Raw genomic sequence first — 25,687 nt, 5'->3', positions numbered from 1 at the left:
AAAGCGGAACATTATCAACCCGGGAATAAATGTCGTCTCCGGGGAGGATAATCTGCCCCGACGCGGTGATAACGGATCATACAGAACCATGTGGACTATTATGGGCATCATCCCTTTGTCATACTAATGCAACAGAAGAGACGGAGCGCGAGGAACTACAACTCCCAGCATGCCCTGATAAGGCTCCAGCAGGCCCACTCAGTCACAGTCCGTCAGGGCATGCTGGGATTTGTAGTCTCACCCATATATAATAATGGGAAGGCTGCAGGACGGGGGCACGGCTGCAGGACGGGGGGCCGCCCGCTCACCTCCAGGATCTTCGCCAGCTTCTTGCTGGTCCTCAGCTCGGTGGAAGCCTTCAGGACGCATTCGCAGCTGGCCCGGATCTCCTCCGTCTTCTCCTGCAAGGTGCTCTTAAAGAGGAGACTTCTCAGCCGCATCTTATAGTCCGGAACTTGCATCATCTAAAGGAGACCCCAAAATACGGAGATCTGTTATTATACAACCATTGGTGGGTGGTAGGTAGACACATGAAGTCTGAAAGAAGACCCTCTTAATGGATCTGTGACGAGTCCAGCGGACCCTTCCAAATGCCAGCCTTGACGAATTTGGGGTCTTTAAGTCTCGGTGTCAGAAGAATTCAAAGAATCATGAAGATTTACAAGAATCCCGACTGCTGCCGACTTACGTGAAGGGCAAACTGGTCGGGTTCGCTCAGCTTACTGGGACTCCCAGTATAAGACTGAAAATGCTTCCTCTCCTCCTCCCCCGGAGCATAAAGCAACAGCTGCTTAATATGTGAGGACTCCAGGCGCTCGTTCTCCATCGTCATCAGAATGTGGCGCAGCTCCTGGTGCGAGAGCTTTAAGTGTGCAATCAGGATAGCTGGAAGACAGGGTACAAGATCACTCCACCATGTACATGACTGATCCGGTATTATACCCCAGAGCTGCACTCACTATTCTGCTGGTGCAGTCACTGTGTACATACATTACATTACTGATCCTGAGTTACATCCTGTATTATACCCCAGAGCTGCACTCACTATTCTGCTGGTGCAGTCACTGTGTACATACATTACATTACTGATCCTGAGTTACATCCTGTATTATACTCCAGAGCTGCACTCACTATTCTGCTGGTGCAGTCACTGTGTATATACATTACATTACTGATCCTGAGTTACATCCTGTATTATACCCCAGAGCTGCACTCACTATTCTGCTGGTGCAATCACTGTGTACATACATTACTGATCCTGAGTTACCTCCTGTATTATACCCCAGAGCTGCACTCACTATTCTGCTGGTGCAGTCACTGTGTACATACATTACATTACTGAAACTGAGTTACATCCTGTATTATACCCCAGAGCTGCACTCACTATTCTGCTGGTGCAGTCACTGTGTACATTACATTACATTACTGAACCTGAGTTACATCCTGTATTATACCCCAGAGCTGCACTCACTATTCTGCTGGTGCAATCACTGTGTACATACATTACTGATCCTGAGTTACCTCCTGTATTATACCCCAGAGCTGCACTCACTATTCTGCTGGTGCAATCACTGTGTACATACATTACATTACTGATCCTGAGTTACATCCTGTATTATACTCCAGAGCTGCACTCACTATTCTGCTGGTGCAGTCACTCTGTACATACATTACATTACTGATCCTGAGTTACATCCTGTATTATACTCCAGAGCTGCACTCACTATTCTGCTGGTGCAGTCACTGTGTACATACATTACATTACTGATCCTGAGTTACATCCTGTATTATACCCCAGAGCTGCACTCACTAATCTGCTGGTGCAGTCACTTTGTACATACATTACATTACTGATCCTGAGTTACATCCTGTATTATACCCCAGAGCTGCACTCACTATTCTGCTGGTGCAGTCACTGTGTACATACATTACATTACTGATCCTGAGTTACCTCCTGTATTATACTCCAGAGCTGCACTCACTATTCTGCTGGTGCAGTCACTTTGTACATACATTACATTACTGATCCTGAGTTACATCCTGTATTATACCCCAGAGCTGCACGCACTATTCTGCTAGTGTGTATACATTACTTAATTTACTTACTGACTATGACAATTACCAGAGGAATATCTATCCAAACACTGGCAGGAGATTTTAGCTTTGCAGTCTGGAGAATTATAAATGCAGCTCTGGAGTATAATGCAGGCTGTATTGTCGGCGTTCAGTGTGAATTATGGCATTTCATACATGCCTCCCTTACACTGACGGTTTCCAGTACTTTCCTACCTGTGTTGTAGGCCTTTTTGTGAGACAAAATTTCAACAGCACCTTTGTTTTTCATGGATTCTGGCATTACCGGGAGGACTGTAAAAAAAAAAAATATGAAAGTCCATATCAGCGACATATATATTTTCTTTATTACTGTTCAACTGCTATTAAAATGTGAAAAGAGGCAGTACTGTAATCAGCCCTTATTACAAGTCTGCTATCGTACGCAGCTCGAGTGCGGAGCGATGCGTCTCCATGATCACAGACTGCAGTCTAATGCCCCATTCTGACGTCCGTGTTTCACAGTGTAAATGCCGGACTGACCGCGGCTCTCCTGCCCCGAACCAACAGCCTCGTAGGTATCGATGAGGTTATTAGTTTGGGTCAGGATCCGCGTGGTCCGCGTGCACACTGTGCAATATAGAAGTCTGAACCGGGCCTTGTCACTTCCGTTTGTCCCCTTCCTACCAAATATATATAGGGAACAGAAGAAAGGGAGGATCTGACTACACAGAGTTTGTTTGTAGTCTGTTACCATGGAGACACATAGGTAGGGATAGGAAGCTGTATGCACAAAATTAAAAGTTTGAATTTTAATATTTTTTTTTATTTTAGATGCATCTGAGCAATGAAAAAACATTTATACAAGATTTCAAAAGTTTCCACGTTCTTGAAATAATTAATTCAGACTTTTGCGCGGCATCACAGCAAAACCAGGGATGACGGCAGCATTTACATGTCAGCACTGGTGACACCGCGGGGTGCATAATGCTCTGTTCTCTGCTTACGTGCTGTTTTCTGGGTACCGAAGTGCAGCTCCAGGTCCAGATACTTCACCATGTCACTCAGTTTTTCGTAGTCTGAATCTTCCCCCAACTGAAGAAAGATAAAGTTATTGGAGGAAAAAGAACTGAACACACCACAAATCCCAGCAGCTCCATTATATATAAATGGTGTAAAGTAAAGGGGCATTCAGTTTTTTGCAATGTCAAAGTGTGTACTGCTGCTAGGACCCCCAGTGATCAGACGTCATCTTTGAAGGAACCTGGTATTTTACATATTAAGTTTTTCTACAGCTCCCCTGCAGGAAACCTAAGGTATTGCATGTCCAGTCCTCCAGAGAGATAAATTAATATGTATATGTATATTCATATGTCACAAGTACTTTTTCAGCCCCTCTTAGCCTCTAGAACTAGGATGTCATGTCATCTGCCCCCAACCCACCGGAACAGAAGAACGTACCTGCCCCCATATTGTCCCTTCCGAATTTTCCACCTGCTCCCAGCGCAGTCTCTTCACGCTCATGTGGCTGGATTCACTTCGCCGATGCATGCCACGATGTGTCAGGGGCTCCAGGGGTGGAGCAGGGGGAACAGGTGGTATTGGAAGAGGTGGAGGGGCTGGAGGTAAAGGTGGCTGTTTACAACTTCCCATGTTTCGAGAGAAGGAAGAGGGCACAGTTTTGGATATTTCCTTTTTGCGGGCCGGATCTCCTCTCAGATTCGGAGGAGGGGGCGGGGGAGGCGGGCTGTGTGGTGGTGGTGGGATGTGGTCAGATACTGATGAATAGGTGAGTGAGCTGCCGTCTTCGCTGCTGCCCGTCGACTCGCTGGTCGTGCTCACTTCGTGTGGGGCGCAGCTCAGATGGTCATCTTGGAAGCTCATCTGCAGAGAAGCCCAGAGAAGAAGTGGTCAAGTGCTGATCTATCCAGAGAAGAAGAGGTCAAGTGCTGACCCATCCAGAAAAGAAGAGGTCAAGTGCTGACCCATCCAGAGAAGAAGAGGTCAAGTGCTGACCCATCCAGAAAAGAAGAGGTCAAGTGCGGACCCATCCAGAGAAGAAGAGGTCAAAGTGCTGACACATCCAGAAAAGAAGAGGTCAAGTGCTGACCCGTCCAGAGAAGAAGAGGTCAAGTGCTGACCCACCCAGAAAAGAAGAGGTCAAGCGCTGACCCGTCCAGAAAAGAACAGGTCAAGTGCTGACCCATCCAGAGAAGAAGAGGTCAAGTGCTGATCCATCCAGAGGAGAAGAGGTCAAGTGCTCACTCGTCCAGAGAAGAAGAGGTCAAGTGCTCTTCTTTAGAGAAGAAGAGGTCACGCGCTGACCCCTACAAGTCTACCAAGTTTCTTAAAGGAGCACTCAAGACAAAACTGATGCAATATCTATAGGGGTCAGAGCATGACACAGGGATGTTTTTAGTGTAGTCTGAATCCCTGTGTCATGCGCCATCCCTTTAAACCTATCATTTTTGCCCAGGGTTTCCTCTTAAAGGCTCCCAAGAGAAAAGTAATCGAAACCCAGCTATCTTTGCAGGCCCAATGATGGAGGCCTCCTAAGACTTCTCCTATGATGTCAGGGAAGAGAAGGATCAGACATATTGCATTGCCATGTCCAATCCTTTCATTGGCAGGAAAATAAGTCGCTGCCAGAGTTGTCTGGTAACAACTTTCTCTCCTCATTGAAAACACATGCACGCTTAGCTGAGAAGAGTGTGCATGTGTTTTGGGGTGTAGAGATAGCTATGGAAGGAATGTGGGAACCTTAAGAGTCTAAATGGCTACAGGTTGTGTCTATTATTGTAGGTCTGCTCAATTAACATGAATGATTGGGGTCTGAGCTGCAATACCACATACAACCTGTAGACAGGGGGGGGCACTGTTTTGGGGAAAAAAGCAGCCAATGTCATGTGGAAACATTTTCCCCAACCTCAGCTTAACGCGACTCATTCAGGTCCATCACCTCTTCGTAGTCGTTCTCCGGGGTGAGAAACTGATCGGTGATTGTTAGATTCCGTCCCAGTTGGCGGCTGAGCGCGTCCAGGAATCGGTCGGTGTCCCGGGAGCGGCTCGGTCGTGAGAAGGTGAACATCTTCCTGTGAGTTGGCGACGGTGGTAAACTTCCATCCAGGCTGACATAAGGATTAGATTCGGAGCTGCTGGGCGACGGGGCACTGGGTGGTCGTGGCGGGCACGGGTCAGAGGGTGGCACGGAATTTTGCCAATGATTAGCCTGTGCCAACTTACGCTCTCCTAAATGCAAAAAGGGCATATGTTCCATTACACGAAATCAAGGCAGGACCCACGTATGACGTCCCGTGCGGGTGCGGTGCTGGTACCTGTGGTGTGGTAGACGTTACATGACCCGCGGGATCTCAAGCTGCTCAGCTTACCCGGCATGTTATTAATGAAGCGATTCTCTAATTCTGCGTAAACAGCCGACATCTAACAATGAAAGGAATGCAAAAATATTAAAGAGGGGTAATTCTTCATCTTCATAGATGGACATTATCAGATATTTCTTGTAAAATTGAGCAGTTTTCCAATTTACTGTTTGTTAGAATTTTCAGTTGCTCTTGAGATATTAACAGTTTTCTTTTGTTTACAGTTTGTTGCCTAGGAGACCGACCACTGCTGCTGTCTAGCAGTTGGTGGCTGAACATGCAGAGTGCTTATAAGCTCCTTTGTATGTGTTTAAAAGCTGGCCGCGATCACTGGAGCGCGCTGATACCTCCTATTCCTAGGCAGCTTACACATTAGACAGCAGCGGTGGTCGGTTTCCTAGGCAACGAGCTATATACAAAAGAGAAGTGTTAGTATCTCGGGAACGGAGGCAGATTTTAATACACAGTCAAATGCAAAAGTGATTTTTGTTCCAAGCTCTATTCAAAAATATTAATTTAAAAAAACATGGGAATAAACCCCTAACGGGTCCAAAGCCTGAGGCTGCACTACTGAGAGATTCTGATGACAACATGTTAATGTTATACAAGGTAAGTAAGTAAATTTCATATATTACTGACCACTAACAACCAAAATGAACAATTTAACACCATACACAGTCATATAAAAATAGTGCAGACCATTTTGGGGTTCGGTGTTTCGGGTAACGACGTCCCATCTCCCGCTTGTCTCTCTCCTGAGGTCAGGCGAGGGGTAACTTCCATTGGGTCACACTGATAGACTGTATAAGACAAACATACTACTTTATTATACAAACGTGGATCTTTAAAGGGTATCTGTCGCTTACCATAAATATATATTTTTTATCCTGGACTTAATGCCGCTAATCTCCTGAATCCGGCGATGTTTTTCTTTTGTTCCTGCGCCTCTGCGTTCCTGAGATATGGCCCTTTCTTCCCTGTATGTAAATCTAGTCTTGATAGCTGATTGGGCGTGAACCTTTAGAAGAGAAGAGTTGAAGGCCACACCCACTTAGCAAACAAGACTAGATTTACATACAGAGAAGAGAAGGTCATATCTCAGGAACGGAGAGGCGTAGGATGATAAGAAAAACATCGCCGGATTCAGGAGAACAGTGGCTTTCACATCATGTTACAAACGTCCATATTTATTTCAAGGGACAGATCCCCTTTAAGGAAAATGTGTATGATGTATCTATCATATCGTGCATATGTTCACTCTTTATAACTTTCTCTTAAAGGCGCAATAAACTCTATAATTCCAATTCTCTTCATTTTCGGACATAGGAAGGTGTGTGGCTTAGTTACAGAGCCAGGACTTAGCCTGAGCCATAAGTTCCTTTTTCTTAATCTATGGTTTTCTTGTTTTATTTTTGTTACTGTGGGTAGTATTCGATATAGGTTACAAAGCGCACAAATAATAGTTTGGCCCAAGACTGGAAATCTACCATCTTGGAAGGAAATCGAGCACAATATGCGGCCAAATTTTGCAAGCAAGTGACCTCATCCTAAAGAACAGTGTAATGTATATAGGGGGAGAAGTAGACACTGCAATTTTCAAACTAGGGGGCGCCAAATCCTATATAAAGTGTTAATCCATGAATTATAGTCACCTGTCTTCCCTTCCTCCACAGCTTGGGCTCGTATAGTCCCCTGGTACATTGCCTGCCCATGGACAGACCCTCGGTGTGGGACCCCAATATCCGCGTCCACGGCAGCTAGATGGGGGATCAGCAAAAGAGAATATTTTAGCGTAAATAATAATATAAAAATGTCGTCCGTCATCACATCCCCGGGATTATAACAAGGCGCGACAGGCCCGTGACATTGGGCGGCGGACGCAGAGATTTGGCCTATTTGGCGCCTCTGATTAAATGGTGAATGTTGAGAGTTATAATACCGAACCCGACAGGGTTTTTGCCAGAGGAGATAAGGGAATTAAAAGCTTAATTTCTACGGCTCAGCTCCATCCCTATAAAACATATTAGTAATCACCAGAGGAGTCCTGTCATCCGCATTACAGGGAGCGCGGAAGCGGACGGCGCGGTCATGTGACCTCGCCGTATAACGGGATTTACGGGAAGAAATCTCCGCACACGATGTCTGGTGGCTATGGCAACGGCAGGAGCGGACGATGGAGACGATGAGAGTAAGGGGAACAGATGTGGTAATAATACAGGGGGCGGCCCGAGCGTGCCGAGCTACTAATCTGATAAATCTGTGTCTGACATGTTCTAGTACATTCCTGGCAGCCGAATAGGACGACATGAAAAAAAGAATATCAACCGCAAAATTCACCTTTATAATGAGGCAAAGCTCAGGAGAGGGTCAGACACTGACGTACTGGAAAGCTGCTTCCAGAAGGTGGCGCTAGAGAGTCCGCTATCGGACCCCCTAGACCAGCTGGGGGTCTCCACAAGGCGAGGCAGTACCCCTGACACCAACATAGAGTGGGTAACACAGGGCAGTGCGGGCCTACGTATATAAATGTCTATAGTGGCCCCTCAGCTATAGAAAGGGCCACCCCCTGTTCTCTTGCTATTTATGCAGCTTATAGCTAAACACAAGCATAACAAATTGTAAAAAATGAAGATGTAAGGTTCCTTTCCTCCCTCCTCCATCTCTTCCCTTCCTTCCTCTTTTATCACTTTCCTCTCTTCCTTACCTCCTTCCATCCCTTACTTTCCCTTCCCAGCTTCACTCCCCCTTCCTTCACACCCTTCCTTGATTTTACCTTCCCTTCCTTCCTTCTTTCCCTCACTTCTTTCCATCATTCTCTTCCCTTTAATCCTTCCTTGTTTTCTATTCTTCCTTTTATTCTCTTCCCTTCCATCATTCCTTCTCTACACTTTCTTTTCTTTCCATTCCATTCCATCCTTCCCTCCTTTCTTTCCTTCCATCCTTCCCTGATTCCTTCCTCCCTCCTTTCCTTTCTTCCTTCTCTTCCTTCCAATCCTTTCTCTTCCCACCCATTCTTCCTTCTCTTCCATCCTTTCTTCTCTAGCCTTCCTTTTCTTTCCTTTCCTTACTTCATTCCTTCCTGCCTTCTTTCCTTTCCTCCTCTTCCTTCCATCTCTGCCCTAACTTTTCTTTCCCTTCCCTTCCTTTCCTTCCTTTTTATTCCATTCCTCCCTTCATTATCTTTCCTCCTTTCCCTTCCTTTCTTTTCTATTTTTATTTCCCTTTTCTTTCTTGTCTTCCTTCCTTTCCCTTCCACTTACTTCCTTCTCCTTTCTCCCTTATCCTTCCTTCACTTTCCCTCCCTTCATTCTTTCCCACCTTCCCTTCCTTACTTTCCCTTCTTTTCCCCTATTCCCTTCTTTCCATTCATTTCTTCCCTTTCATCCCTCCCTTACCTTCCTTCCTTCCCCTTTCTTCCTTCTCTTCCATAAATTTTCTTTCCCTTTCCTGCCATTTCATTCCATTCTTCCCTACACTTTCTTCCCTTCCTTTCTTTTATCTCTTCCTTTTATTTCCCTTCTCTTTCTTGCCTTACTCCCTTTCCCTTCCTTCCTTCTCTTTTCTCCCTTATCCTTCTTTTGCTTTCCCTCCCTTCATTCTTTCCCACCGTCCCGTCCTGTCTTTTCCCCAGTCCCTTCTTTCCATTCCTTTCTTCCTGTCCATCCCTCCCTTACCTTCCTTCCATTCCTTCCCTTCTCGCCTTCAGCGCTGTGACGGGGCCCTTCAGGTAAGGGGCCCAGCTAAGGGCAGTTCATTTCCACATGCTCTGCAAATATGGAAGTAGGGAACCAAACCAGGGGAGGGTCCCGCCAACATCTCTCCAACCATGCAGAGAAAGTCGCCCTTGACCGCTGAGAGGGGCCCATTGTATATTTTGCTATAAGGGCCCCTCTTGGTATGAACACCCCTCCATAATCCAAAAGCTTGGACCCTTTTTCCAACATGATTACTATGTGCCTCGATGGACTAGGATCTTTTATGGGTTAAGGCTCGGGTGACAATTGTTACCGCAAAGCCACCCCTGTGTACCCTGCTCTACTCCTATCCATCCTGCTGCTCTACACACCCTGGAAGCTGCTTGTGGGGGCTCACGGGAGGGTCGCGCCTAGGGGTCCTGTGTACAACCCAGAATTTGCAATTCATTGAAGATGGCACCATGGTGATGGGAGATTTCAGGTGATGGGCATGAGAAGATGAGGGCTCGGGTACGGAGCTCTCTGACCTGCCTTGTACCCCAGGAAGCGAGCGATCTTGTGCTGGCAGTGCTCCTGCTCCTCATATGTCATCAGCTGGAAGATGAATTGCCAGATGATCTGTTTGGCCGGAGTGTCCAGGACCGGATAGATATCCACAATGAGAGTGTCAATGTTCCTGAGGACACAAGAGGATCAGAAAGGAGGTCACCGATGGAGCAGCTGTCAGACCGCGTCCTCCGATGACTGCACCAACTTCTCATGTTACAGACCACATAGTCTACGTGTGAGCAGAGTATTACAGTAGTTATATTCTTGTACATAGGAGCAGTATTATAGCAGTTATATTCTTGTACATAGGGGCAGTATTATAGTAGTTATATTCTTGTACATAGGGGGCAGTATTATAGTAGTTATATTCTTGTACATAGGGGCAGTATTATAGTAGTTATATTCTTGTACATAGGGGGCAGTATTATAGTAGTTATATTCTTGTACATAGGGGCAGTATTATAGTAGTTATATTCTTGTACATAGGAGCAGTATTATAGTAGTTATATTCCTGTACATAGGGGCAGTATTATCGTAGTTATATTCTTGTACATAGGAGCAGTATTATAGTAGTTATATTCTTGTACATATGGGCAGTATTATAGTAGTTATATTCTTGTACATAGGAGCAGTATTATAGTAGTTATATTCTTGTACATAGGAGCAGTATTATAGTAGTTATATTCTTGTACATAGAAGCAGTATTCTAGTAGTTATATTCTTGTACATAGGAGCAGTATTATAGTAGTTATATTCCTGTACATAGGGGGCAGTATTATAGTAGTTATATTCTTGTACATAGGGGCAGTATTATAGTATTTATATTCTTGTACATAGGGGCAGTATTATAGTAGTTATATTCTTGTACATAGGGACAGTATTATAGTAGTTATATTCCTGTACATAGGGGCAGTATTATAGTAGTTATATTCTTGTACATAGGGACAGTATTATAGTAGTTATATTCTTCTACATAGGGGCAGTATTATAGTAGTTATATTCTTGTACATAGGGGCAGTATTATAGTAGTTATATTCTTGTACATAGGAGCAGTATTATAGCAGTTATATTCTTGTATATAGGAGCAGTATTATAGTAGTTATATTCTTGCACATAGGGGGCAGTATTATAGTAGTTATATTCTTCTACATAGGAGCAGTATTATAGTAGTTATATTCTTGTACATAGCAGCAGTATTAAAGTAGTTATATTCTTGTACATAGGAGCAGTATTATAGTAGTTATATTCTTGTACATAGGGGCAGTATTATAGCAGTTATATTCTTGCACATGGGGCAGTATTATAGTAGTTATTTTCTTGTACATAGGGGCAGTATTATAGTAGTTATATTCTTGTACATAGGAGCAGTATTATAGCAGTTATATTCTTGTACATAGGAGCAGTATTATAGTAGTTATATTCTTGTACATAGATGCAGTATTATAGCAGTTATATTCTTGTACATAGGAGCAGTAGTATAGTAGTTATATTCTTGTACATAGATACAGTATTATAGCAGTTATATTCTTGTATATAGGGGCAGTATTATAGTAGTTATATTCTTGTACATAGGGGGCAGTAGTATAGTAGTTATATTCTTGTACATAGGAGCAGTATTATAGTAGTTATATTCTTGTACATAGGAGCAGTATTATAGTAGTTATATTCTTGTACATAGGAGCAGTATTATAGTAGTTATATTCTTGTACATAGGAGCAGTATTATAGTAGCTATGTTCTTGTACATCGGGGGCAGTATTATATTAGTTATATTCTTGTACATAGGAGCAGTATTATAGTAATTATATTCTTGTACATAGGAGCAGTATTATAGTAGTTATATTCTTGTACATAGGAGCAGTATTATAGCAGTTATATTCTTGCACATAGGGGCAGTATTATAGTAGTTATATTCTTGTACATAGAAGCAGTATTATAGTAGTTATATTCTTGTACATAGGAGCAGTATTATAGTTATATTCTTATACATAGGAGCAGTATTATAGTAGTTATATTCTTGTACATAGGAGCAGTATTATAGCAGTTATATTCTTGTACATAGGAGCAGTATTATAGCAGTTATATTCTTGTACATAGGAGCAGTATTATAGTAGTTATATTCTTGTACATAGGGGCAGTATTATAGTAGTTATATTCTTGTACATAGGAGCAGTATTATAGTAGTTATATTCTTGCACATAGGAGCAGTATTATAGTGGTTATATTCTTGTACATAGGGGCAGTATTATAGTACTTATATTCTTGTACATAGGAGCAGTATTATAGTAGTTATATTCTTGTACATAGGAGCAGTATTATAGCAGTTATATTCTTGCACATAGGGGCAGTATTATATTAGTTATATTCTTGTACATAGGAGCAGTATTATAGTAATTATATTCTTGTACATAGGAGCAGTATTATAGTAGTTATATTCTTGTACATAGGAGCAGTATTATAGCAGTTATATTCTTGCACATAGGGGCAGTATTATAGTAGTTATATTCTTGTACATAGAAGCAGTATTATAGTAGTTATATTCTTGTACATAGGAGCAGTATTATAGTTATATTCTTATACATAGGAGCAGTATTATAGTAGTTATATTCTTGTACATAGGAGCAGTATTATAGCAGTTATATTCTTGTACATAGGAGCAGTATTATAGCAGTTATATTCTTGTACATAGGAGCAGTATTATAGTAGTTATATTCTTGTACATAGGGGCAGTATTATAGTAGTTATATTCTTGTACATAGGAGCAGTATTATAGTAGTTATATTCTTGTACATAGGAGCAGTATTATAGTAGTTATATTCTTGTACATAGGGGCAGTATTATAGTAGGTATATTCTTGTACATAGGGGGCAGTATTATAGTAGTTATATTCTTGTACATAGGAGCAGTATTATAGTAGTTATATTCTTGCACATAGGGGCAGTATTATAGTAGTTATATTCTTGTACATAGGGGCAGTATTATAGTACTTATATTCTTGTACATAGGAGCAGTATTATAGTAGTTATATTCTTGTATATAGGAGCAGTATTATAGTAGTTATATTCTTGTATATAGGAGCAGTATTATAGCAGTTATATTCTTGTATATAGGGGCAGTATTATAGTACTTATATTCTTACGTTACCTGTGCTGGAAGAAGCTCTCTAGCGCTTTACACACGGTGTACCGCTCTGTGGGTGTAAGCAGATGTTCCAGCTGTTGGCTAAAACTCCGCCCTTGGATCCGAATGTTGGATGGAAGGATTTCTGCTACCCACTGGAGGGAAGTGAGAGCAGATGTTGGGACAGTGGTATCGGAGTCTGAATCTGTAATACAAGAGGTAATGAACGAAATGAAGAATTCAAACATTAATAAGAAAGTCAGTCTTTAACTAGAGAAAGTGAATAAGGTTTTAGAAGCAGTGACTTTGCAGTTATATTTATTGGCACCAGATGGCAGCACACATTATCATGTAGATAATCTCTTACAGTAACCGCAGAGCTGCATTGAGCTATAAAATAATTCCGCCATTCAGTAACACATATCTTCCCGTCCCTCACCTGCACAGTACGACACACTGCCCTCTTCCACTACTAATGTCGGCATTGCGCCGCTGCCTTGTAGCATGCAGACCACCTTCTCATGACAACAGTTCCTAAAAGAAAAAACAGGAGGAATATGTTGGGTGCGGCAACTTCTTATGAAAGGAAAAACAGCTCTGGAGAATGAACAGCTGCTCGAAGAAAGCAAAGTTCTAAGCAGACAAAGAAAACAGGAGCCCAATGGCCACTACTTGGGTGTACACAGCTGTGGTGGGACCCCCGTTATTATGGCTGGAATATCCCTTTAATTTCTGTTCCCCCATCCAGCAGGTTCGGGGTCACTAGTAATTCCTCCCTTGTCACTGCGCCCATTATATTACATTTCATTAGACCAACATCTGACATCACTGTGTCTACACAGACGAGCCAAGCGCCTCACCTCATGTCCAAGCCGTTCAAGAATAATATCCTGTCTCCGGGCTGGAGCCCGGCCACCTCTGCGGGGCTGCCTGCAAGACACAAGTCACCACAGCCTGACACCACTGTGTGCATGGGACACCGCTGCAGGAATCACCCACAGGGGCGGGGGGAAGGGGCAACGCCATCAACTAACACAGAACTGCAGATAAATGTCCACAGGAGAGGAAGGGAGGAAGGGAAGGGAGAGGAAGGAAGAGAGGGAAGAGAGGAAGGAAGGGAGGAAGGAAGGGAGGAGAGAGGAAGGAAGGGAGGAAAGAGAGAAAGGAAGGAAGAGAGGAAGGAAGAGAGGAAGGACGGGAGGAAGGAAGGAAGAGAGGAAGGAAGGGATGAGAGAAAGGAAGGGATGAGAGAAAGGGAAGAGGAAGGAAGGGAGGAAGGAAGAGAGGAAGGAAGGGATGAGAGAAAGGAAGGGATGAGAGAAAGGGAAGAGGAAGGAAGGGAGGAAGGGAAGAGAGAGGAAGGAAGGGAGGAAGGAAGAGAGGAAGGAAGGGAGGGAAGAGAGGAAGGAAGGGAGGAAGGAAGAGAGGAAGGACGGGAGGAAGGAAGGAAGAGAGGAAGGAAGGGAAGAGAGAGGAAGGAAGGGATGAGAGAAAGGAAGGAAGAGAGGAAGGGAAGAGAGAGAGAGGAAGGGAGGAAGGGAAGAGAGAGGAAGGAAGGGAGGAAGGGAAGAGAGGAAAGAAGGGAGGAAGAGAGGAAGGAAGGGAGGAAGGAAAGAGAGAGGAACGAAGGGAGGAAGGGAAGAGAGGAAGGAAGGGAGGAAGGGAAGAGAGGAAGGAAGGGAGGAAGGAAAGAGAGAGGAAGGAAGGGAGGAAGGGAAGAGAGAGGAAGGGAGGAAGGGAAGAGAGAGGAAGGGAGGAAGGAAAGAGAGAAAAGAAGGGAAGAAGGAAAGAGAGAAAGGAAGGGAGGAAGGAAGGAAGGAAAGAGAGAGGAAGGGAGAAAGGGAAGAGAGGAAGGAAGGGAAGAGAGAGGAAGGAAGGGAGGAAGGGAAGAGAGAGGAAGCAAGGAAGGGAAGAGAGGAAGGAAGGAAGGGAAGAGAGAGGAAGGAAGGGATGAGAGAAAGGAAGGAAGAGAGGAAGGGAAGAGAGAGAGAGAGGAAGGGAGGAAGGGCAGAGAGGAAGGAAGGGAGGAAGGGAAGAGAGGAAGGAAGGGAGGAAGGAAAGAGAGAAAGGAAGGGAGGAAGGAAAGAGAGGGATTAAGGGAAGAGAGAGGAAGGGAGGAAGGGAAGAGAGGAAGGAAGGAAGGGAGGAAGAGAAGAGAGAGGAAGGAAGGGAAGAGAGAGGAAGGGAGGAAGGAAAGAGAGAGCAAGGGAGGTAGGAAAAAGAAAGGGAGGAAGGGAAGAGAGATAGGAAGGGAGGTAGGAAAGAGAGGAAGGAAAGAAGGAAGAGAGAAAGAGGGAAGAAGGAAAGAGAGGGGAAGGAAGGGAAGAGAGAGGAAGGAAGGGAGGAAGAATGAAGAGAAAGGAAGGAAGGGAGGGATGGAGGATGGAAGGAAAGAGAGAAAGGAAGGAAAGAAGAAAGGAAAGAGAGAAAAGAAGGTCAGAAAGAAGGAAGGAAAGAGAAAGGAAGGAAGAAAGAAAAAAGGTAATAAGGAAGGAAGGGAGGAAGGAAGAAAAAAGGAAGGAGAGAAAGAAAGGAATGGAAGGAATGAACAAAAGAGAGATCGGATAGAAAGAGAGAAAGGAAGGGAGGGAGGAGGGAAGGAAAGAGAAAGGAATGGAGGAAGAAAGGAAAGCAAGATCTAAAGGAACAAGAGAAAGGAAACGAGGAAGAAAAGGGAGAAATGAAGGAAGTTAATAGAGAAAGGAATGGAGGGAGGAAAGAAGGAAAGGGAAAGAGAGTAAGGTAGGGAGGAAGGAAAGAGAGAAAGGAAGTAATGAATGAAGTGTGAACAGGTACCAGTCGTAGTGACTGCATTATATACAGCAGCCTCTTTGTGCAAACATTGAACCTGTGAATTACTATAATTGCATTACTGCCATACAGACTGTACTTATAATACTGAGGTACATACTGCACAAATTGGTACCAGGTCAGGGGTCCAGCAGAGGACGTCACCTTGTTGTGGCTGGTGGGCACACACGAGTTTGTGCGCTACGTCCCTCAGTATTATAAGTGTAGTCTATTTGACATTAATGAAGTCATGTATTCGATGGCTGCACGTATCCTAGTGCACACGGCGGCGGACGCTGTATTCTTTGGTTTGTGGCCGCTGACTTTCAGTTATTTTGTCGGTTCGGTGCATTTCTCATTTCTCTTGGTCGGATTGTTTTACATTAATATTTACATTGCACGTATGACATAACGATGGTGAAGTGCTGTACCTGGGAGAATGGACTCTATCCATACTGGAGCATTGCCCCGTAACGTGAAGCCAAAGCTGCTACTTCCCTTACACACCCGTATCGTCCTGCAGAGACAGAAATGGCAAGTGGTCTTGATTAAAAACATCTCACCGTTACGTGTACACAGCTCCGATGCAGACTGGCATGATTACAATCGGACCTGTCTGTAACCATGGAGCTCTAAAGCCCTGCATAGGTGCTGTATACACAAAACGGGTCTGTTTATAACGTTAGACTATTTGCAGTATTTGTAAAATTGTAAAAGTGTGCACCCCATCTAAAACATTACATTTACCTGTGTGGTTTCCCGGTGCCCACACTGCCAGCAACAAGGGAACTGCTCTTCTTCATTCCCCTGCCCCCCTCATCCTGGCAGTGCGGCATAGGAGCTGCCCTCGTGGAGACCAGCAACCTTTCATGGTGGTCTTCACTACGACTCCTCCTCAGACGATTGCTCCGCTCACTCCTGGATCGGCAGATCTTGCTGATGAGACTCTGAGACACAACATGGTCAAAACGTTGCCGATGTTTCTTGGGGATGAATATTCTGGGGAAGATAATATATGAGATACGTTAGTGAAGGAGTGAATTCATGGACTCATCTACCACTTCCGTTACCCCTGTCCAATCTGTTACTACCTTCACTACTTCCCTTCCAGTCTACTGTAACCTTCTTCTCCAACCACTTTAGTCAACCTTGTATCTAACCAGGAGACCACTTCCAACACTGTGACCGACCAATCTCCCATGTGCTTCCTCCATAACCTCAAACAATTTCCCTCTTCCCCGGACAATAAGTCTACTTTGTCCCTCACGTGACTAGCTCTACCAAGTCCATAAGCCAGTCCACCTCCATCCCATCAGTTGGCCATATCTCTTACCCATTTCTACCATATCCAATCTACTACTTTCTCCATCTCCCATCCAACCAAACCCTTTACCAGTAAGTCACATCTCTAACCCCCTTCTTCTCCAACCATTGCCACTTCTTCACCATCCTATCATCACTTTAATCACAAGCATCCAACCATCTTCTCAATCATCAAATCTGATTTTCACTCTTCCACTACTCAACTACTTCCCTCATGCCTGAACCCAACCACGTGATCCCTTCCACTCCAACATCTAGCCAACCTGTCTCCTCTCTCCTACCAACCAACATATTGACAATTTATGGCCTTCTCAACAACCAAAACATTCCAAACTTTCACCAAGTCCTGTAGCCAACATTCTACCACCGTCCCTCCAGTTAGTCACATTTCTAACCCTCTTCTTCTCCAACCAGTACTACTTTCTTCACCATCCTATTATCAACCAAGCTACCACTCTTCTCAACCAACAAATCCAACTTCCAAGAGATCACTTCTACTCTTGCATCGAGCCAACCTATTGTTCTCATTTTCCCATCCAACCAATCTGAAGTTTCCCACCTCCCATAAGACCAACTTGCTACTTCCATCATACCTGAGCCTAATTAAGAGATTGCTTCCAACTCAGTTCCTTCATACGTTCCTAAAATTCTACTATTTTCTTCGATCCTTGAAACCAGTCTACTTCTTCCCTCATGCCATTTCCCAAAAAAAGGTTTCAACAAGTTCACAAGTCAAACAGCTTAATCTACCACCAACCCACCATTTGGACATCGTTTCTTTCCCTTCTGCATCCAATCTACTCTATCTCCTATGTATCTCGTCTATCACTTGTATCTATCAAACCAACATTTTCCTTTCCCACAGAAGAACCATTTCCCTCAAGCCTGAATCCAACCAGGAGATTCCTTCTACCTTTGTGTCCAGCCATCATGTCCTTCTTCCGATCTAACCACCGGACCATTACCCAAGAAATCACTCTAATACCTCCACCGTGCTCCTTCTAAGTGACCACATCCATGAAAATCACTAGCCAAACAGTCTACCATGAGTTGGTCACATCGCTTACCCCCTTCTGCCACTTCCAAAGCCACCACCACTTCTTTCTAAGATCTTCATAGAACTGATGGGTTACTGAGTCTATTTGTGAACATGCATCACTTTATTTCTCCTCCGCAATCCACTTGTGTTTTTCACCTCCGTCCCAGCAGGACGCGATGACAACTCCTTCTCTCCATTACACCCTTTAATTCCCAAACATTTAATTTCTATTTTTTTTTCTTTTCCGTCTTATATTCTTTTCTCCCTCCTCCCGGCAGCGCTGACATTTCAACGGGGGAGCAGAAGGAAGTCTCAGAAGATTTGGCAGAACGAGTCTCAGCGTATAATTATCCCAGCAGCGAGATAAAAGGCGGCGCGCGCACGCCATCGCTCAGCCCGGGCAGCATCTCCAGCGTCTGCCACCTTGGTATTTTCAGATGAAAGGATAAAGATTCTTTCCTCTCCCTTCCGGTTTCTCACACACTGCAAGGTTCATGCAAAGTACAAAGCGGGCGCCGTGTCTTCTGATTTGTTTTTGACATGTTGTCATTTAACGCAACCCGAAATCTGCTTTTACGGGACAAATCATTCGCTCCTTTACCGCGGCGTTAATCTCATCGGGGGCACAAATATGATCACGTGACGGTCGCGGTGCACACTGGCATCCAACATACTTGGCATGTATATTCCATACGGTTCTACAATACGCGCACCGCCATATAATGCTGCAATTTTATACCGTATTCTTGCCAGATGCAATAAAACTAGAGGACAATACTTCTGTAATATGGTAGAGGATGAAGTATTTTAATAAAGGGGAGCATAATTTTGTCACGCTGCTTACCGCCACATCGGGCCATCCAGATCACCTACAGACGTCTATACCGTATCTCCATGTGTGTCTGGTTTTACACAGAATCCATCAGAGAGAAAATGACGTCATATTCCATAGTATGGAGAATATTTCTATAATATGGCGCCATAAGGAAGCACTATATGGCGGCACAGCACACACGATCCCTGTCGAGCTTGAGGAACTCTATGTGCCCACCGTACCCAAAGAAGCACCTTCATACTGATTGTTTTCCCCTATACCAACAGCACCAGGAATACGGCTAAGTGAGTGCCCCCCAGTGCCGTAATGGTGAAAGTATTATCCCCCTGCCTTCATCTTTTCATGTGAGCCGAACAGATGCTAGATAAAGGAATTAAAGTGCCGCCGAGTTAATGGCTTCTTACCTCTTGAAGTGGATGCGGAGCTGCCATTGTGTCTATTACCTTGCACGCTAAAAGCCTCGCTCATTCAGGAGCGTGATTATACCGCAATAACTCATCAGTGTAAACGCCAAGAACGTCAGGATTGGGAGGATCGGGCACTAATTGGGAATCATGAAGGGAAATGAAGTCCATGTGTGACACCACCGGGAAGAACGCTCGCCTATCTGAGCATCCTGATCTACCCGGAGCACGAACCTAATGCGAGAACGGCAGTGTGAACTGACACACAGGCAAAGCACTAGAAGAAACAAAGAGAGGACTGGAAAATCGTCATAATGCAGCTATAAGTGCCTACAGGAAACTGGGCGGCAAGGAACAGGCAGTGAGTGGGTGTGAGCGTGAATGTGAGAGGGTGAATTGATATGCAAATGAGGCTGAAGAGCTATCGTAGATCTGAAGCCTCTGTCACTCCAGCTCTATTCTCCGACCAGCTCCGCATTCTCCAGCTTGACAATGTTATGTGAGTTCAGTCAAGGAGGAGGCGACGCTGTGTGGGGAGTAGAGCTGGAGTGACAGAGGCTTCAGATCTACCATAGCTCTTCAGCTTCTTCTGCATATCAATTCACAAGCTGATTTATCAGTAATGGAAGAACGGGCTGGCCAAGTATAGGTATTGCTGGACATGTCTTTGGAAGAGCTACATGTGCGTATGTGCACACACTGTATGTATGCGCACACACTGTATGTATGTGCACACACTGTATGTATGTGCACATACTGTATGTATGGGCACACACTGTATGAATGGGCACACACTGTATGTATGCGCACACACTGTATGTATGTGCACACACTGTATGTATGTGCACACACTATGTATGTATGTGCACACACTGTATGTATGTGCACACACTGTATGTATGTGCACACACTGTATGTATGGGCACACACTGTATGTATGGGAACACACTGTATGTATGGGCACACACTGTATGTATGTGCACACACTGTATGTATGGGAACACACTGTATGTATGTGCACACACTGTATGTATGTGCACACTCTGTATGTATGTGCACACACTGTATGTATGTGCACACACTGTATGTATGGGAACACACTGTATGTATGGGCACACACTGTATGTATGGGAACACACTGTATGTATGGGCACACACTGTATATATGGGCACACACTGTATGTATGGGCACACACTGTATGTATGGGAACACACTGTATGTATGGGCACACACTGTATGTATGCGCACACACTGTATGTATGTGCACACTATGTATGTGCACACACTGTATGTATGTGCACACACGGTATGTATGTGCACACACTGTATGTATGTGCACACACTGTATGTATGGGCACACACTGTATGTATGTGCACACACTGTATGTATGCGCACACACGGTATGTATGGGAACACACTGTATGTATGGGCACACACTGTATGTATGGGAACACACTGTATGTATGTGCACACACTGTATGTATGCGCACACACAGTATGTATGTGCACACACTGTATGTATGTGACCTCGGGGTCGGTATCACAGCCATACAGGGATGATGGGACTGTTACGGACATCTCAGCCAGTTCTATATCGCACAAGACCCCCGTAAGACCGCTATTCATTACGTTAGATTTTTGGAAACTTTTTGGAGTGTTGTCAGAATTTACTTCTAGAAATATTCCATACATTATTATTTCTAAATCTTCTATCCCAAATTCTGATAACAATCCCCTATGTGATGTGTCACTTGGGTGGTGGGAGACCAATGACCAGGACAGTCTCTAGGACGCATGGGTCCCATTGGCTGGGATATGACGGAGCATACGCGGCTACCACCCCCATGGCAATCTAGGGGCTCCGAGACCCTAAAAGGGATGACCAATCACCTTCAGTCGATCAACTTACCGGAAATGCCTGGAAAAGCCGTGATGTTTCCCCATGTTGTTTCAGAATGGCGCCTCCAGGTGATTGACAGGTGGTCAGAGTCAGGGTCACCTACCCGGGCTCCCCGTGCCGCTCCTGCGGTGTCTGTGCCGCTGTCCCTGGTACTGACGCTACACAGCCTCCTCGGATCTGATGTCTTATCTGTCCCTGGTGTCCTGCCCCTCCTTCACTGGTGCTGGAAACCCGTGGGGATGCAGCTGTTAATGAGCTGGCTGCGAAACCTCAATCACGGAGAATACCCACAGGAACGCGGCGGAGTCATTGCAATAAACGGTGGGAAGTAGGAAAAGACAGAAGGGGCTTACACTGTCAGAGACGGCGGCTCATATTAACCCTGCTCATGATTCCTGTATATGCACAACCCTAAGGGCGTCCTACTAATATACTATATATATACAGGTATATACTCCGTTTTTAGGAAAAAAGGTTAGCGGGAAGCTGTGCTTGCTACATGGAAACCATCAACAAGCAGGATAATAGCTCCTACAACCAAATCTGGTAGACTCCAGCTATCAGTATTGACTGCCTATGCACTGGATCGTGGGGGCCTGACTGCTGCTTTCCTACATGTTGGACTGACACTCCGTGCAGAGTCCTCGTCAACAGCTTAGGGGTTAATAATGTATGTCAGGTGGTCTAGAATAAAGGAGGCTGATAGTCATGTCTGTGGTGCTCCTGTAAACCCATATGTCACTCTAGACCACCAGGACTGTTAGCCAGTACAGTCCTGGTGGTCTAGAGTGAGATATAGGTTTAAACCTAATATTATTGGTGGTCTAGGTGGTCTTTATAATATATTTTATGGCGCTGCAAACCGCACTATTTCAGTTTCTTCAAAGAATACGAGTAATTAATAAAACTTTGGCTTTTTACAGTCACCACTAGAGGGAGCTCCCTCGCACCAAAAGTAAAACTAGCTACCTTATTTATCTGAAAGTAATGAGCTCCCTCTAGTGGTAACTATCGGCAGTAAAAAAAAAAGCATCATTAAACTCTCTGGTTGTCTGCAGCCTCTTCTGTTCTCTGACAACTAATATAGCTGCCATTCTAATTTGTAGGAGGTGTTGTCACCCAATTTTGACTCAGATTGGGTGACAGATCGTCCTAAATATGCAGTGATTAGGCAGGGGCAATGAAGCTCGATCGATCTAGCAGTGCCGCTAGTTTCAGAGTGTCACTTGCCTAGGAAACCGGCCACTGCTGATAGACTGCAGAGGTGGCCGAGGTGACTGGTAATCCAGGCAACAAGCTGTAAACTATAGAATTAAAAAAAGTAATTGCAACGTTCCTTAGTTTCATCATTAAAATGAGACCACCTTAAGGAGTTCACATCCGCTGAGTGTAGGTGTCCACAGACCTGCACAAATAATCCCCAGAGAGTGGAGATGTGTGACCACAAGTTGAGGGTTTTTTTCTCATGGTGAATATGATCCAAAAACTGGAAAAAAAAAAAAAAACTTGTTACCTAAAAATAACAAGCTCTCCTGCCTGACCTCGATTCTGCTTCTAACATAGCTCCTCTGGGGAGATGATACCAGCGTAAAAGGAAACCTGGACACCATCCCAGATCTGAGATCCAGCAGACACAATCAGGCTGACGGTAAATGTGTCATCCCAATGTTTCGGCCAACATCTAACATCCCATCAAAGCCCGAAAATTCAGGTAGGATTGCTGTTAACCCCAATGTACCATTCCACAACCCAAAGGTCCAGGAAGCTTGGACATAAGATGTTTGGTGAGATCCGTGCACTGTAAAACTGTCCTTGTGCCTCTGTATGACCAGGGTAGTCACCGGAGTTTGCCTTTCACAGCAAACAAACAAAAAAATCTAATTTTAAAGGGTAACTTCACCAAAAATGTATTCGAAACTTCTCCTACAATACCTCACTTGTAAGTCTCCTGTGTCATTCTGTACTTAGAAAAATGCAAATGCATAAAAAGTGGACATCACCTTTAAGTGTCCATGCAAGCCTCTTATACCAGATCTCCTTAAAGCAGAGTAGCCAGTGGACTTTAGACATACCCTTTAAATGACCATGGAAGTCCCTAGTCCACCATGTTTTCAAAGACTGGTATTTCATGGTGACTTATTGAATAAAAGTCTCGCTTTATGGGAGTCTCCACGGAACTCGCATCATTTAATATTTAAAGGGGATTTGTCAAAAGTGGACAATCTTTGCTCTTATTTTATTCCGGCTGCTTCCCTTAGTATTCCATTTATATATATTTAAATCCACCATACAGTTCTAGAGATATTGACTTTATCGATTTTTATAGTTTTTACTGGGGAAAAAGACTCACTTGATCCTCGGGGGCGTGTCTTTAGGCTGCTCTGCATAATTACCCCCTTAGCCACACCCCTTAGTAAAGATCATAAAAATGAGAACCAAACAAAAATGTCCTTATCTCTGGAACCGTATGACCGATTTAAAAAAAGCAAAAACCGGAATACTCAAGGGAGCAACGGGAATAAAGTAAGAGCAAAAACTGGTCACTTTTGACCTGGTGATGGATCCACTTTAAAACATGTTTTACCCCTTTCTTCCCAAAGTAGTGTGGTCACGGATCCCAATGGCAACGGACAAACCCTTTAAATCACCAAGCTAAATAAAAATGGGCCAAAACATATGGAGTCACTAAAGCCCTGGCATCTCCTGATGGTCCTCCATCTATCTCCAGAGAAGATTGGCCCATTGTGTTCTGTGGTCACCGACACAATGACATTGGAGTTGTGGAATCAGGTTCCATATGATCACGATATCCTCATTTATTTTTGTTTTCTCATTCATGTACCTTTGTAAAAATGGCGCCCCCCCCCCCCAATTTATGAATAAGCGCTGATATTTTTAGGAGCCGGACACCATCATGTAGCGGTCATATTACTCTGAAGATCAGTATCTGATGAGTCTGGGACACATACACCGTCTTCTGCCAGTGGGGTGGGGGGGACGTCTCTGCGTACACCGCTCTCCTGTAATTGTAGAATTCCCGGGAGTCCGGCACAGATCGGCAGAAGGTCACATTAGTGAGGCTGTATACCGGCAGACGGCACTGGAAAGGTATGGATTGATTAGAAGAACATCCACTCACATTCATTGGATCAAGGAAAGTTTTTAGTGAGAGAATGGAAAGTCCAAGCTGAAAGGGAAAGTGCACATTTTCCTAATGGCATTTTTCCTTTTCATTACGGAGGTTCCCAGAAGTGAAGATCAATATATTTCCAACTGGAAGGTCTTAAAGGAATCTATCACCAGGTGACATGCCCCTTAGTAAAGACCATAACATGTAGCCTCAACTGGACAGCCACATACACTGACGAGCAGAAGGGTAACAATGTTGTGAACCTTTGCCTTCCAGGCTCCATATCTCACCATCCACTTCTGCTTCTAACATGAGACCACCATCGTTTATTGGTGATCATCTTGGCTTGGATTAGTTATGCAGATTCTTGTCATCTCGCTGCATTGTTAATGTTTTACTCCCAAAAATCAAAATTTTTATTATTTTGTACATTCATCTTTGGTTTTCACCACAGCCTGAATCCTTCTGGGCAGATCTTGATCAGATTCAATCATCTGATCCCAGGTATCTTCTCCACGTTCCCCATGTTGGTGCACACTGGTCGCCTCACTGGGGTCGGTATTCAGCTTACTCTTCACCTCTCCCCACAAGTGTTGGATTGGGTTAAGGTCAGGGACTGTGGGGACAATCCAGCACCTCTACTTCATTGTCATTGAACCATTTCTCCTCCAATCTCGCTGTATGTTTCTGGTCATTGTCCTTCTGGAACACAATCTCGTCCTTCTCATATCCAAAGTACTCGATGTATGAAGTAACTCATCTTGTAGGACACTCACATATAGCCCAGCACTGAGACCACCATCGATCCTGGTCCGGTATCCAACGCCTCTGGATGTGAAACATCCCCATATCATCAAGCTTCCTCCACCGAACTTCACAGTTCCTTTAGTTTCTCGATCCATTGGCCCATTTTTCCCTTGTTTCTTCCTGACCCATTTGCCCCCATCAGAGCTGTCTATTGACTTTTGTCTCATCGCTCCATAACACCCGTTTCCAATCTTCTACTTTTCACTTCTCGTGCTTTTTTACAAACTCGACCCAACGTTTCTTATGATGATAATGAAGTTGAGGCTTCTTCACCATTTTTCGAGCCACCATTCCAGACTTGTGTTCCGTGTGCCGCCATGGACGTCTGTGACCTCAGTATTATGAAGCACACGAGCCTCCTCCACTGCCGTGTTTGTCTCCAGAACTGACAGACCTTGTGAGGAGCCGACTTGGTGACTCCGATATTTCTCCTGGACGTCCACCATGGATGGACGAACTTCATGTCGTATTCTTCCAGCTGTCATGGTGCTCACATGAGGCAGTTTGGCAATTTTCTTGATGGAGAGACCACTATCGATGAGCTGATGATACTGCTTCTCTTTTCTTGGGAAACCTTCTTCATGGCGGCTCCTCGATTCCGACCACTGACCTTTCACTTGGGAATCAGCCTAATAACACACTGAGCTATTAGAGAATGTGAG

At 44.4% G+C, this 25,687-nt stretch overlaps 1 protein-coding gene across 6 annotated transcripts in view; it reads right to left on the bottom strand.

Annotated features, from left to right (window-relative positions):
- Window positions 1-25,687, bottom strand: part of GRID2IP (Grid2 interacting protein) — a 66,201-nt gene that overhangs the window by 5,931 nt on the left and 34,583 nt on the right. For 4 of the 6 annotated variants that reach the window (XM_077274489.1, XM_077274494.1, XM_077274490.1 and 1 more), the window contains 15 exons: window positions 16,333-16,584; window positions 16,017-16,102; window positions 13,656-13,725; window positions 13,235-13,329; window positions 12,820-13,000; window positions 9,655-9,803; window positions 7,085-7,189; window positions 6,132-6,232; window positions 5,388-5,493; window positions 5,012-5,301; window positions 3,514-3,936; window positions 3,060-3,147; window positions 2,290-2,367; window positions 689-885; window positions 309-464 (listed from right to left, as the gene is read on the bottom strand). In XM_077274489.1, coding sequence (XP_077130604.1) covers window positions 309-464; window positions 689-885; window positions 2,290-2,367; window positions 3,060-3,147; window positions 3,514-3,936; window positions 5,012-5,301; window positions 5,388-5,493; window positions 6,132-6,232; window positions 7,085-7,189; window positions 9,655-9,803; window positions 12,820-13,000; window positions 13,235-13,329; window positions 13,656-13,725; window positions 16,017-16,102; window positions 16,333-16,584 — 2,377 coding nt within the window. Of the gene's footprint in view, window positions 1-308; window positions 465-688; window positions 886-2,289; window positions 2,368-3,059; window positions 3,148-3,513; window positions 3,937-5,011; window positions 5,302-5,387; window positions 5,494-6,131; window positions 6,233-7,084; window positions 7,190-9,654; window positions 9,804-12,819; window positions 13,001-13,234; window positions 13,330-13,655; window positions 13,726-16,016; window positions 16,103-16,332; window positions 16,585-17,975; window positions 18,041-21,097; window positions 21,255-25,687 lie in introns of those variants that run through there. The other 2 variants (XM_077274492.1, XM_077274491.1) reach the window with 2 other exon arrangements.

The sequence above is a fragment of the Ranitomeya variabilis genome, chromosome 7, assembly GCF_051348905.1.
Source record: "Ranitomeya variabilis isolate aRanVar5 chromosome 7, aRanVar5.hap1, whole genome shotgun sequence".
Taxonomy (NCBI): domain Eukaryota; kingdom Metazoa; phylum Chordata; class Amphibia; order Anura; family Dendrobatidae; genus Ranitomeya; species Ranitomeya variabilis.
This window is presented reverse-complemented; position numbering and strand designations above follow the sequence as displayed.